Source organism: Lacerta agilis, chromosome 13 (assembly GCF_009819535.1).
Source record: "Lacerta agilis isolate rLacAgi1 chromosome 13, rLacAgi1.pri, whole genome shotgun sequence".
Classification (NCBI taxonomy): domain Eukaryota; kingdom Metazoa; phylum Chordata; class Lepidosauria; order Squamata; family Lacertidae; genus Lacerta; species Lacerta agilis.
In genome coordinates, this window is record NC_046324.1 from 503,511 (window position 1) to 517,692 (window position 14,182).

General features: G+C 48.8%; 1 protein-coding gene across 2 annotated transcripts; it reads right to left on the reverse strand.

Annotated features, from left to right (window-relative positions):
- Positions 1–848: 848 nt before the first annotated feature.
- Positions 849–13,192, reverse strand: CRABP1 (cellular retinoic acid binding protein 1). Of its 2 annotated transcripts, none has more exons than XM_033167684.1 (4): positions 13,068–13,192; positions 9,990–10,168; positions 5,562–5,675; positions 849–1,221 (listed from the first exon to the last, which is right to left on the reverse strand). In XM_033167684.1, exons 1-4 carry the CDS (start codon positions 13,135–13,137, stop codon positions 1,171–1,173), a joined length of 414 nt encoding a protein of 137 aa, XP_033023575.1. In that variant the 5' UTR covers positions 13,138–13,192; the 3' UTR covers positions 849–1,170. The 2 variants fall into 2 exon arrangements, with proteins under 2 accessions (XP_033023575.1, XP_033023574.1); XM_033167683.1 differs by having other exon boundaries at positions 9,990–10,201.
- Between the last annotated feature and the right edge of the window lie 990 nt (positions 13,193–14,182).

Here is a 14,182-nt window from a genome sequence, read left to right on the forward strand (position 1 = left end):
GAGATGCCTCTGAAATGGGGGAGTAGGCCACTTCAGGGTAGGTCTGTCAATGTTGGCTGTGATAGCTCCCTGGACGTAGAAGGCTCAAGTCAGTGGTGAGAGATATTGCCTTCCTTGCTTGCGGGTTTCCAGGAGGAATCTGATTTAACACTCTTGGGTCAAGGATGCTGGACCAGAGGGACCTTCAATCTGACCCAGCAGGACTCTGGTCTCTCGTTTGAGGCAGAGCATGCCTGAAATGTTGCAGAGTTGAAGAGCTTGGAGGAGCCCAAGGTAAACCTGTGGCTATCCAGATGTTGCTGTACTACAGCTCCCATCACCCCTGAGCCCTGGCCCTGCTGGCTGGGGTTGATGAGAGTTGTAGTCCAGCAGCATCTGGAGGTTGCCACATTGGCTACCTTTGCTCTAAGGTGCTGCCAGCCTCTGTTGATCAAGCCCTGCAGAGTTCACCTCTGGAAGTTTTCATTGTTGGAGGGAACTGAAAGCCTTCAGACAAGAGACAGAACCCTGGCTCAGTGGCAGAGCATCTGCTCGGCATGCAGAAGGCCCGGTGTTCAATCCCCAGCATCTCCCGGCAGGGCTGGGGAAAAGCCCATCCTGAAACTCTGGTGAGCAGCCGCCAGTCAGTGTAGGCAATGCTGAGCCCAGGGAGACCATTGGCCTGACTCAGTCTAAGAGCTTCCTAGGACTGATAAGTTCATTTTCTTGCTCAGAAACCCTGCAGGTTAGAGTGTTCTCCAGCTCTAGGAGGGGCCTGAGCCTTTGGGCTACGACATCCCGTTGGCTGCCTGGAATGCTGCGCTCCTTGTGCTGAGGGAAAAGAAGAGGAAAAGAACCCTTTCAAAGCATTGGGCATTATGTGCAATAAATTTAATTACTGCTCAAATCATACAAATTTGTAAACTACAAAACACAAAAGTAAAGGAATGGAAAAGAGATGAGGAGCACACACAGAGACACAATTCTAATGGGACTAGGGTTTGTAATCAAAGTGAAAAGCCCAAGGCATAGGCTGGTCGACTGGGATTCAAGATGACATGTATGGTCATGTACGAGGCTGCTCTGTAGGCCACACACAGGGATGTTTACTGCACAGGATTTCTCTCACACAACATCTGCTTGTTAATCCATCTCTTCATCCCCCACCCGCTCGATGGTGGCTGGTACTTTTCACTCTCTTACGTAAATTCTTGTGCATACCACATCATCCGCACCAAACGTCTGGAGGGGAACAGAAAAAGAGACACTTCTAATCAAATCAGACAGCAGAAAGGGTGCAAGACTCCCTCTGTTGCCAGGAAGTGGCAGGGTGTTGCTCTCTTGGTCTGTGTAGTGACATGGATTGGGCCCAGAGGGACTGGGGCACATGGATAGGCAAGAGCAATGAGGGGAAGGGTCTGCTCAGAAAGGGCAAGGAATGATAGCATCATCACTGTCTCCTCCCCATTAAAAAAAAAACAAGCACTCTTCACCAAACACTAGGTAAAGGTAAAGGACCCCTGACAGTTAAGTCCAGTTGCAAACAACTCTGGGGTTGTGGCGCTCTTCTCACTTTACAGGCTGAGGGAGCTGGCTTTTGTCCACAGACACTTTTTCCAGGTCATGTGGCCAGCATGACTAAGCCTGTTCTGATCGGCAAGCCCAAGAGGCTCAGTGGTTTAGACCACAGCGCCACCCTTGTCACTAAACACTACACCCATGTTAATACTGAGCTAACTGAGGACATCTTAGATCTGGCTAACACCTGGATTTAATGGGCAGTATTCAACTTAAGTTTTTCCTCAGAGTAGACCAATTGCAATTAATGAAGATGGCTAGGTTGGTTCCATTAATTTAAGTAGGGTGACTGAGTAAAATTTAGTCGAATGCCACCCAAAAATTCCAGGCACGGACCAGCTACTACTGTGTTTTTCTCAGCCACCTTGAGGGCAAATTGAAACCTCCTCCCTCCTCCCTTTATTTCTTTCTGTCTTTCATAGAAAAATAATGGTGCTGTGAAAACACAGCACTACAACAATATCAGTGAAAGCATCAACAGCATATTAGCAAACTTGTTAAAAACAAGTGCAAATCCCCAAGTGCAAATCCCCAATCCTCTCAAGAGCAGAGTTTTTAAAAGGAAGCAGGGAAGATTCCCACTTGGCAAGGAGTTCCACAGGGCAGGACCTGCCACATGAAAGACTCGGCCCCTGACAAGGGCCCACTGAAGTTAGGTGCCTGGGAAACGACCATCGGGTGGCTGCTACATCAAGAAGAGTTCTGAGGGACCCCAAAGCCGACACCCTGTTTTGGAACATTTTGAGTGACCTAATAAAGGTGTTGCATTGATGTAGATCTGGGATAACGTGTTGCCTGAATATGGATTTTTCAATTTGTCAGCATGGCTACTTCTGCTTTTTATATCATCCTTAAGATTGTTGTGGGTGGGTAGGTAGGTGTGGAAATGTTCAAGGGACGAGGGCTTGGGCTCAGCTGAGACCAAGTCTGAAAAGTCACAGCCCTGAATGAGCTTCTAAACTGTGTGTTGAACCTTCTCACCAGCCACGTTCAATTTCACAATTCTGCAATGCCATTTATAGAAATGTTCACTCATTCATCCGTGCCCCACAGCTTGCTGCCTTTAATCGGCTGAGGCATGATTTTTTTCCCCCAGGGAGAGAGAGAGGAGGGGGCTTATGAATGTTTCTTTCAAGCTGCTCGAAAGCCTCTGGTCTTTGATGATCATTGATTTGGAGATACCTTTCTTCCCCCTTGGTGTGATCTGTGAACTATGCAAAATTTGCCTTTAGGCTGCTTTCATCAGGAAAGTAAAGGATGGGAAGAGGGTCCTCAGTGAAAATGGTGGTTCTACCAAAAAATGTGTTTTTGTGTCAGACTATACCCATCTGTATTTCAACTGAGAATTTTTTTTAAAAGGCAAAAATGATAGTAAACTTTGTACACCAGGATAAAAGACCCAGATTACAATCAGCTGTGATCTATCTGCAGTGGGGGGGGGGAGCTTGCTCTCCCTCATTTATAAAAATGTCATATTCAAAATGCAATTGGAATAATACACAACACAAATGATAAACTATGGCAGCAAATGGAGTTTGATAGAAATATATAAAGTACTGAGTCTACTGTGTTTAATACATAATAAAAACATTTTTATTCTCTAATAAATCCATGTACAAAGGCAGCTCTGAAAGCAAGAAGCAAGATGTGGGCACCTCCATTAACTCCCTCAGTCTCTCCATTGATACCTTTTGTACTGCATCCAATTTTGATACGACAGGAAAAGAATGTTATTCAGAAATGGAGAGAGAAAGACCCTTATAGACTAATTTATTTATTCGAAAATGCTTCAGCTAACAAATAACGAGAAAACTGGGAACGCAGGGTGTAAATTGGTTTTATGTTCATTGAACGGAGTATTTCATGTCAAACTGAAATTAAAGCACATGCCACAAGACCTTTAACATCCTTTGAAATTTTTATTTTATATACAAATGCATGCATGTATGTATACTCGATCAAAAAATTAATGAGTTAGCAATTGGAGGATGCAACTCTGTGAACCAACTATGGGAATCTGATCCAGGGAGAGATTGCAGAGGTGGATTGGAATAATTTGTGGGCTAAAACCCCCCACTAAAATCAGTTTCAACTTGGATACATTTAAATTACTACACTGATGGCATTTGGCACCATTACGGTGTAGTTATATTAATAAAACTATCCCACCATTGTGCTGGAGAGGCTGCAATAGGTCAACACTTCACAGTGTGGTGGATGTGTGAACATAGAAAGCCCTTCTAGCAGAGGGGATTTACAGAAATAAGCTACATTATGGGTCAACATGTGGAATGTACTTCAAGTTTGGGATTGTTAACTATTTTTTAAAGGGCAATCTGAACTTTGATGTGAAGAACTAATTACTTTTCTTTTAATAGCAGCACTCCTACTAGAGGCACAGAATTGGAAAGGATTGGACCATCTCTATATCTCTCATTACTGCTGTATCGGAAAAATTAACAAAGAGATTACATTTACAGGTAGGTAGCCATGTTGGTCTGCCATAGTCAAAACAAAACAAAATAAAAAATTCCTTCCAGTAGCACCTTAGAGACCAACTAAGTTTGTTCTTGGTATGAGCTTTCGTGTGCATGCACACTTCTTCAGAAAGAGATTACATGCACTGAATAATACAATTTGTGTAGACAATTGGCATTCTTTTATAAAACCACACCTGTGGCAGTTTCCTTCCTGTGAAAATGGGTCACAGTAGAGATTGGAGGGTGTGTGGGGGAGGAGAAGGTTCCAAAATCTGTGCCACTTGAGACCAATTTACCTACAAGGTGGCCTTCAGTCAGTGGCACTGGCACCCCTGCAGGTGCCACATAATACCTGTTCCTGCAGGTCTTTTATTGTGGCAGCGCCTACACTTTGAACTCCTTGCCTCTTGATTTCAGGCAGGCACCTTCACTGTATTCTTTCTGGCGCTTGCCTGCTGATGCTTATTTAGGTGCTTAGAAATGCTGGTGTGAATTTTAATGTTTTCATATTAAAACTTTTTGTATGTTTTAGTGTTGTAAATTGCTCTTGTTTTTAGTGTAGATTGTTTTAAGGGTGTTTTTCTTTTCAGTCAAGTGGTGTATAACTTTTATGAAATAAATAAATAAAAATCCACAAAAACTCCCTCTCCCAAAGGTTTTAGATTTCTATGGCTAACAGAGAAGTTGCAAAAGCAGAGCTTCCAAGGACCTTGGAGGTTCACCTGAGTCCTTTTGCTCCTCCTGAACCACACCATTTTTCCGATGCAGCACTTGTGGTGGGGGTGGGTGGGCTGAGGTTCTTTTGGCTTTTACCAAAGACCAAACCTTTGTCTGTCCTGTGAAACTTCCTGCCAGAAGAAGTCCAGCAGGAGTCAGCCCTGCTTTCATTTTGGAATCTTTTATCAACTACTGTGCAGAAAATTTTATTTTATTTATTTTTGCAATCTAACTTTTTAACCAACCCCCCCCTTTGCTGTATTTCTGATGTTTTTGTGGCTGTTGCATTGTGTCTGAATGCTGTACTCTGCCTTGTTATATTTTTTATGAAAGTGAAGCTTGTAAATATTTTAAGTAAATAAATAAAGTGGAGGTTAGGACTGAAGATCTTGGGAGACATGATGGGGCCACTCTGTACTTCCACTTCTAATGCAGAGGGTTCTGGGTCTATTTTATTTTTTATACAACAAAGGGTATTCTGTAGAGGAGAGGCTTCTCCCTACTGGGCTGACCCTGGGTTTTGTGGGTCCCTTGGCAAAAGACCTTCATGTCCATTGCCCCCCAAAATGCAGTATTGCTCCAAGACATTATGGTGCCCTTTTAATTTTGTTGGACTCCAACTTCCATTACCCCTGACCATTAGTCATGCTGGCTGGGGCTGATGGGAATTGGGGTCCACCAGCATCTGGAGGGTCACACATTCCCCATCAGTGCATGAATACAACAGGGGAAAGGGGGCTTTTCTATGTACCAGGAAAGCCCACCCTTACCATCGAGACCCAACCCTGTAAAAATAAAATTTCTTACCAAAATCAGCTCCTCTCCGGCCAGTTCTCTCGTCCAGTATGTTTTGGGGCCTTCTCCCTCCAAAAGACTTTGTTTGCAATAGATCTTGTTTTCAGTCTCCCAAGTGGCTAAACTCTGCAAGCAAAGAGTACCCCCCCACACACACAAACACACAATCCGCATATCCGGGGGGGGGGGGATGATTAGCTGCATTATTTCATGACAAGCCTAAAGAATCCAGATTAAATAGCATTGTCTTCTCAATCTTCATCTTGCCCCCATCAGAGTCTCAGTGCTACCATCCCTCACAGAAACTGGATGTCATCCATTTCGTAGTTGCTCATTTGTGATGCCAAAACAGTTCTGCAGTGCAGCCTTCCATCTGCTCAGTCAGTGAGTGACAAAGGTGCCACTACTAGCTGAATGAAACAGATTTGGGGTGGGTTTTGGTTTGGTCTGATATGTTTGCAGGTGTGAAGATCACCTGGCCAGGCCCACACCAGAGCAAGGGACCCACTGCCCATATCCTAGAGCTGTTCCTCCTCCTCCTTGCTATGGTTCACCTGTGCTATACATGCAGGTGAGAGTGAACAGAGCAAGGCAAAGGCTTCACTTGACATGACTTCCCTTCCCAAGCAGTGCAGCGGATTGATCACAGAGGGCAATCCTGATCTATTTAACTATTTTTTTCTTTGGTAGTTCAATTTGTAGGTGCATGGGGCCAAACTGGATTGGGACCCCTCTGCCCGCCTGTTTACCAGGGTAGGGTCCTAATCAGCCTTCCAAAACTATTCACACACATACAGGTGAAACTCGAAAACTTAGAATATCGTGTGATCCAGGCTCATCAATTCAAGACTATAAAAGATAACAGGATGTTCTCCTTTCTCCCCCTTCCACACCAAAAAAGAGAAAATGGGGCTTTGGGGACTTGCCCCCCCCAAAAATATTTGAGGGGGCTGGGCCCCCTCAATGTTGACGTTCATTGCCATTCAACTGCTGTGCCATGTGATCCATTATGTGGGGTGGGCCTTACCTGACCCCCACAATATTTTATTCAAGTTGGCACACCTGAGTGACAAACAGATAAAACACATCCCGGCACATCAAAATGTAGCAGCCTGAGGATGTAATACTTTTCTAGAATAAGAAAGACTCTGGACTGGAGAGATCCCAATCAGCAATGCCTTTATGGTCCTTAATTGCCCCTGGAATCAGGATGATCTCACAGAAATCTGTCCCAAATCTCTAAAGGACCCATTTTATGTGGTTGATGGCAAGAGCGAGGAACCCCTGGATGAGGATCAGTAGGGTTGGAAGGGACCCCAAGGGTCATCTAGCCCCACTCCTGATGATGATGATGATGATGATTGATTTGGGCAGCATATTGTTGGACTGCATGCCAACTGTTGTTGGCATCTGTCTGTCTCAAGAGGCAAAGGAGCGTCAAGTCAAATCTCTGCCTTAGCAGCCCCGAAGGGACCTCCCTGGGGCGCAAGCCTGGGCAGGGTGTCTGGAGGTCCTGGGCTGCCCAGTCTTAAGTACCGGTAAATCTGGCACCCTGGTGTGAAGATCCCTCCCGCGCCCCTCGTGCTCCGCTGGGCAGGGCCAGGTGCAGCGGGCAGCCGGAGGGCGCGGAGGGACGGGTGGGGATGCTGCCAGCTGTTCTCCACCTCCACCTCCACCTCTGCCTGCTCGGATGAAGCGGCGGTGCAGCGCTGCCGTCCAGGGCGCCCTTAGAAAATCCAAAGAACCTCTGTGATGCAATCTTCAAGCAGAAACCAAAAACAAGCACCATGACGGCCAATAAAAATGGTGTATATTTTTTATATTATGTATAATAACAGTAAGACAACGGACAGTGATCCGGTATTAACACTGTTTCATGTACGTCTTCTTCAGCGTATGACTGCAAAATAAATAGACAAACAAATAAACAAAAACCTGCATGGAAATGTATCCCAGTAATCCATGAGATCAATATATCTACTATAAATATGCATGATACAATACAACATAACAATAATAATGTAACATAATAGCATACCTCAAAATATATTGGAAGCAATTTTCTACGGAGCAGTGTTCATAAGAATATGTAACCACTGCTGGTAGTTCTCAGGATTTCAGGAGCTAATAAACCTACTCTTATCACACAGTATGTATTACTGTGATACATTTCCATGCAGGTTTTTGTTTGTTTGTTTGTTTTGCAGTCATATGCTGAAGAAGACGTACACAAAACAGTGTTAATACCAGATCACTGTCCGTTGTCTTACTGTTATTATACATAATATAAAAAATATACACCATTTTTATTGGCCGTCGTGGTCCAGGGAGCCCTGGCTGCAGCGCTGACGGGAGGCTCGCCGACAGCCTCCCTGCGTCCGCAGCCCGAGAAGAGGTGGGCGAGAGTGGCGCTGCCGGCGGGGCTGGAGGGCGCAGGCGCCCTCCTCAGGCCGTGGCGCCTTGCACCAGTAGCCTCAATGGCTAAGGCGTCCCTGGACAAAACCCTTCTCAGCTTTGCATATATATCATCTTTTCACCAAGGTGGTGTGCCTGGTACTCCTCCCCTTTATTTGACCCCAACAACAACCCTGTGGGGTAGGTTAGGCAAAGAGGCAGTGACCAGTCTCTACTAGTCTGCTGGAAACACTATTAATGCATTAGGCCCAGAAAATCAAGTCGGCTCCCCATAACTCAGAGTAAGCCCTTATGGAAAGAGCCAGAACTTGTTTTCCACCTCTGAAAGCCAGCTCAGAATTGCATCTCTGTTTATATATTAATACATGTATAAACATTAATATGGGTGGCGCTGTGGGTTAAACCACAGAGCCTAGGGCTTGCTGATCAGAAGGTCGGCGGTTTGAATCCCCGCGACAGGGTGAGCTCCTGTTGCTCGGTCCTAGCTCCTGCCCACCTAGCAGTTCGAAAGCACGTCAATGTGCAAGTAGATAAATAGGTACCGCTCCGGTGGGAAGGTAAACGGTGTTTCTGTGCGCTGCTCTGGTTCACCAGAAGCGGCTTAGTCATGCTGGCCACATGACCCAGAAGCAGGGCCGTCTTAGAGGGATCGGCCGCCGTGGCGTGGCGATCCCTCGGCACCCCCAGCGTGCCACCTCTCCGCCCGCCTCCCTCCCGCGCTGGCCGCACCCTCGGGAGGGGGGGTGGGCAAGCGGGGGATGAGGGGCATGGTGCTGGAGTGGCGTGGGGCTTTGAGCGCCCTTCCAGCGCTCCAGCTGGGGCTCCGGGAGGTGAGGGCGGACGGCTTGCAGCCCGTCCGCCCGTCCGTGGGGGCGGGGGTGGGTTGTGGAGGGGGAGCCCGGTATGCCGGTGGGCTCGCGGGGGCGCCCGGCGCCGTGATGCGCCGCGCCACCAGCCCCTAAGGACGAGACGGACCTGCCCAGAAGCTGTATGCCGGCTCTCTCGGCCAGTAACGCAAGATGAGCGCCGCAACCCCAGAGTGGGACACGACTGGACCTAATGAGGACCTAATGAGGACCTAATGGTCAGGGGTCCCTTTCCCTTTCCCTTACATGCACATTTGAGTCATAAAATCATAGACCCTGGGGGGGGGGGTACCTCCCAACTCTGCAATTCTAAGGTGGGATTGTTGTCAGAGTGTCCTGTTCGGAGCTGAGCCATGAAGCTCCCTGGGTGACCGTGTGCCATTTCTTAGCCTAACCTACATCACAGGGTTGTTGTGAGGGTAAAATGGACCCTGAGGTCCTTGGAGGTAAGGTGGGATAAGAATGTAATAAATGAATAGCAGAGTATCCTGCCTTCTGGGCAGTGGGCCCAACTCTTTGGAACTGCCTCCTGTTACAAACCAGGAGGGCATTGTCCCTGCTGAGTTTCAGGTGTTCAGAGGAGGGCTGGCCCATCCTGTTTTGCCACCTGAGGCAAAAGGGGAGTGTGCCCCCCCTCACCAGAACACACACACCCTTGCCAGGCTGTTCTGCAAGGCATTGCAGCTTGCCTTCTCTGCCCCCCCCCCCCCCAGGGTGGGGGAGATGAGCAGCAACACCCCAGGGGTTGAGCTCCTCTGGTACCTCCACTGCCTGAGGGAGGAGCTTCACACCCACCTCAGGGGTGAGCCAGCTCTGGTCAGGTGAAAATGGCTTGATTTCAGGTGGGTTTTGCCCTGTGACCATTGTTTCAGCATGTCTATTCTCTGAGGTTTAAACCTGTTTTAATTGGAGCGCTTTGCAGGTTTTTTTTTTCTTACCTGCAAGCCGCTTTGAGACCTAGGCTGCTGCTAAATCAACCAGTCCCTTGAATGATCATTTGTGTTTTTAATAGTGTTTTTGGTTGTTGCACACTGCCCTGATGTTTTATGAGATGGTGGTATAGAAATACTTTTATAGTGAAATAAATCGATATAGTGGGGAAAGAGAGTACAAAACCCTTAAATGAATAAGGCAGTAACACACAGCGGTTATTTATTACCCGACACTTCCGCCCGTCCACAGTTTCTTCATCGAAGCTCTCGCCCACTTTGAAATTGATCTCGGTGGTGCGGACAGTGGTGGAGGTCTTAATGTAGAACTGGTCCCCCTCCTGGCGGATCTCCACATGTGGTTTCGAGGCAGCAGCTACAGCTACCTTCCGGAGCATGGCGTTGACCCCTGGGCAAAAACCAAGGAGGAGGAACCATGACGCTGAACACAAAGTTAACTGCCCAAAGGACATAAGACGACATTGAAGAGCCTGCTGGGCCACGAGGCTGGCAAGCCGGAAGGTGTGCAGAGGAGGGCAACCCAGATGATCAAGGATCTTGACACCAGGCCTTATGAGGAATGGTCGAGGGAGTTGGGTGTGTTTAGCTCAGAGGAGAGGAGACTGAGAAGTGACAGGATAGCCAGCCTCAAATATCTGAAGTCCTGTCACACAGAAGATGGAGCAAGCTTGTTTTCTCCTGCTCTGGAGGGGAGGACCCAAACCAATGGATTCAAATGACAAGAAGGAGATCCCAAATAAACATCAGGAAGAACTTTCTGACAATAAAAGCTGTTTGACAATGGAATGGACTCCCTGGGAAAGTGCCGGACTCTCCTTCCTTGGGCTAGGAATTATTTAGTTATGATTCCTGCATTGAAGGGGGTTGGACTATATGACCCTTGGGTGTTCCTTCCAACCCTACACAGAGGCTGGCCAGATGCCTTTCTGGGGGAAACCAACAAGCAGGATCTGAGCACAAGAGTGTTCTCTCCTCCCCGGTGGTTTCCAGCAGCTGGCATCCAGAAGCATCACTGCTTCCAACATTGGAGGTTCTCTTCTACTGAGTCAGACCCCTGGTTCATCTTGCTCAGTATTGCATACATTGACTGGCAGCAGCTGTCTGGGGTTTCAGGCAGGGAGTCTCTCCCCGCCCTCCCTGGTGATGCTGGGGACTGAGCCTGCAAACTTCTGCCTGCCAGGCAGGTACTCTAAGGTTTAACTAGGGCTCTTCCCCAATGGCTTGAGAGCAGAGGCTGTGGACATAGGGGTGGGGAAAGGTGGGGATGGGGCAGACATGTAATTCAGTCCACCTGTTAAGGCCAACCGCCTTCATTCCCATTTCCCGAAACAATACAAGAACCACAACACAAGCAATCCTTGGGAATCTGCACTGTGGTTCTCTGGACTGGGGAAGAGGTGGATCCCAGAGCCCAGTGTGTGTAAAAAAAAGGCATGCATTCAGGTATCTAGAATACAAAAAAGCATTGTATTAAGGGAAATTGCTTTGCAAGAATAGCATACAGTCGTGAACAAAATAGGAAATTCTTTCCAGTAGCACCTTAGAGACCAACTGAGCTTGTTCTTGGCTTGAGCTTTCGTGTGCATGCACACTTCTTCAGATACAGACTTCCATTTCATGCGGCTCAATGTGGTGCCTTCCATAGTTCCAGTTGGTATCTGAAGAAGTGTGCATGCACACGAAAGCTCATACCAAGAACAAACTCAGTTGGTCTCTAAGGTGCTACTGGAAAGAATTTCCTATTTTGTTTCGACTATGGCAGACCAACACGGCTACCTATACAGTCGTGAGTATACTAGGAGAAAGTAACAGTAAAAAAAAAAAGAATTTTCAATTTGACTTAAAAATATATATATATGTGGAAATATGAAGTTAAGAGTGATAAAGTAAGAAACCGAGAGAAACAAAAATTGTCAGATCCGCGCATTCGCAGGAGTAAGTCTCAAGGTGTTCAGGGATGCTTACTCCCATGTAAACGTTGCAGGAATACAAGTTCAGCCTGCCCCCACCCCTTTCTAAAACGATCCCAAAAGAGAGAGAGGGAGAGAGAATCCCCACACGTTGATTTCCACCCTGAGCCCCTCCCCGCGCTCATTTACTTGAGAGTAAGCCCCGTTGTCTTTGTCCATTGAGTTTTCTGGTCCCATCACCTCCTGGCAAATAGAAGGGGAAGAAATGGAGGCAGTGAGAGATTTTACTCTATTGGGTTCCATGATCACTGCAGATGGTGACAGCAATCACGAAATTAAAAGACGCCTGCTTCTTGGGAGGAAAGCAATGACAAACCTAGACAGCATCTTAAAAAGCAGAGACATCACCTTGCCGACAAAGGTCCGTATAGTTAAAGCTATGGTTTTCCCAGTAGTAATGTATAGAAGTGAGAGCTGGACTATAAAGAAGACTGATCGCCGAAGAATTGATGCTTTTGAATTCTGGTGCTGGAGGAGACTCTTGAGAGTCCCATGGACTGAAAAAAGATCAAACTTATCCACCCTTAAAGAAATCAGCCCCGAGTGCTCACTGGAAGGACAGATCCTGAAGTTGAGGCTCCAGTACTTTGGCCACCTCATGAGAAGAGAAGACTCCCTAGAAAAGACTCTGATGTTGGGAAAGATGGAGGGCACAAGGAGAAGGGGACGACAGAGGATGAGATGGTTGGACAGTGTTCTTGAAGCGACTGGCATGAGTCTGGCCAAACTGCGAGAGGCAGTGAAGGATAGGCGTGCCTGGCGTGCTCTGGTCCATGGGGTCACGAAGAGTCGGACACGACTGAACGACTGAACAACAAGCCCCGTTGAGCACAGCGGCGATTCCTTCTGAGTAAACTTGCCTCAACCCACCGCGTTCACCTTTTACCTGGGAGTAAAGCCCCACGGGGCGGGGCAGCTACTCCCCTCCACCCCGGAGCGAGATAGTCCGGATCCGATGCCGCGCTCCCGGACGCGGTGCAACCCCCGGAACCCGGCGGCCACGAGTGACTCCCGAGTAAACGGGCCCGGGAGGATTCGGCCGCAATCTGGCGCGCGCTCAAGTCGCGTCCCGCTCTCCAATGCGCCGCTGACTCCCGTGTAAACGTGTGCACGAGGATGGGGGCGGTGTTTTGTGGGTGGGGGGAATGGGTGAGCCCCTCCGCCCCCCTGGAGTCCCCCGGCCAAGCCTCTCCCGGGCCTCATGCTGCCTAGCGTCTTGCTCGGCGGGAGGCAAAAGCTCCTGTCCCCCGACCCCGACCCCATGAAGCGCTGCCGGAGCGCCGGGCGCAGCGGCCAAGGCTGCCCTTCCTTGCTCACCCAAGACTTTGAGGAGCTCGTCGAAATTCTCGCTGTTCTTCATCTTCCAAGTGCCGGAGAAGTTGGGCATAGCTGGGGAAGAAGCTGTCCCGGAGACCCGACGACGAAGGAAGGGAAAGTCAGGCGAGCGAAGCAGGCAAGCAGGTAGGCAGCGTCGGGCGCGTCTCTCTCTCTCTCTCTCTCTCTCTCTCTCTCTCTCTCTCTCTTTCTCTCTCTCTCTCTCTCTCTCTCTGCCTCCTTCTCTCTCTCCCTCTCTCCCTCTTCTGTGCAGGCACCTTGCGAGGTGGCCAAGTGTCTCTGCGCTTTCCCCGCCTCTCCACTCTGCCCACCTCCCCCCCCGCTCCCCCCGGGAGCCTCCCGTCCACCCATCCATCTGCCTCTTCTCTCCCCCCTCACCCCCCATCCATCACCCACCTACCCACCCGCAGCCTTCCTCCTCCGTTCCCAGAAGCACCCACCCCATGATCCATCATCCCTTGACCCTCGCCATTCAGGCAGGCAGCCTGCGCGCGGGAGCTGCCGCCTGTGGGTTCCCCGAAAGGAGAGTCCCTCACTCCTCTCCAGCACCCGCCCCCCGCGCGCCAATCCTGGCTGCCTTTGCAGCTGGGAGACCGAGGCAGGGAGGTTCGGGAGCCGAGGGGGAGCCACTATCCAGGAGGAGCAGGAGGAGAGGTGGGTCGTGGGTGTCTGCCCTCCAGCTCGCCAAGGACTGGACCATGGATGCTGAAAGACTCTAACCTTTCCGCGCAGGAGAGGGCAAAAGGTGGCTTCCTAGCCATGGCGGCTCTGGGCCGCCTTGGCTGTCAGAAGCCTTGGGCGGATTCATATCCAGCGGCCTTTTAAACGTGTTTGTGGGAGGCTTATTGTTTTGTTGTTTTCGTTTTAACTATTCACTTGTGTTTTAACCTTGTATTTTATTCTGTGAAGCGCCTTGAGATCTTGTGATGAAGGGTGCTATATAAATAAAATAAAAGTAAAAGATAGTGCCTTCTTCTGAAGATCAGGCGCTGTGAATGGCGACTGTGGAGCTGCCCTTTCGCTCAGGTCCTGCTCCTTGGCCCTCCATGATCCAGCAGGGCTCTTCCTACCTTCTATAGGGGTGGATGGCCAAACCT

Coding starts and splice junctions, on each gene's coding strand:
- CRABP1 (XM_033167683.1), bottom strand. CDS start 13,137: ATGCCCAACTTCTCCGGCACTTGGAAGATGAAGAACAGCGAGAATTTC. Junction 10,202..13,067: donor CGAGCTCCTCAAAGTCTTGG/GTGAGCAAGGAA, acceptor CTTTGTGTTCAG/CGTCATGGTTCCTCCTCCTT. Junction 1,222..5,561: donor CCGGAGAGGAGCTGATTTTG/GTAAGAAATTTT, acceptor GTTCCCCTCCAG/ACGTTTGGTGCGGATGATGT.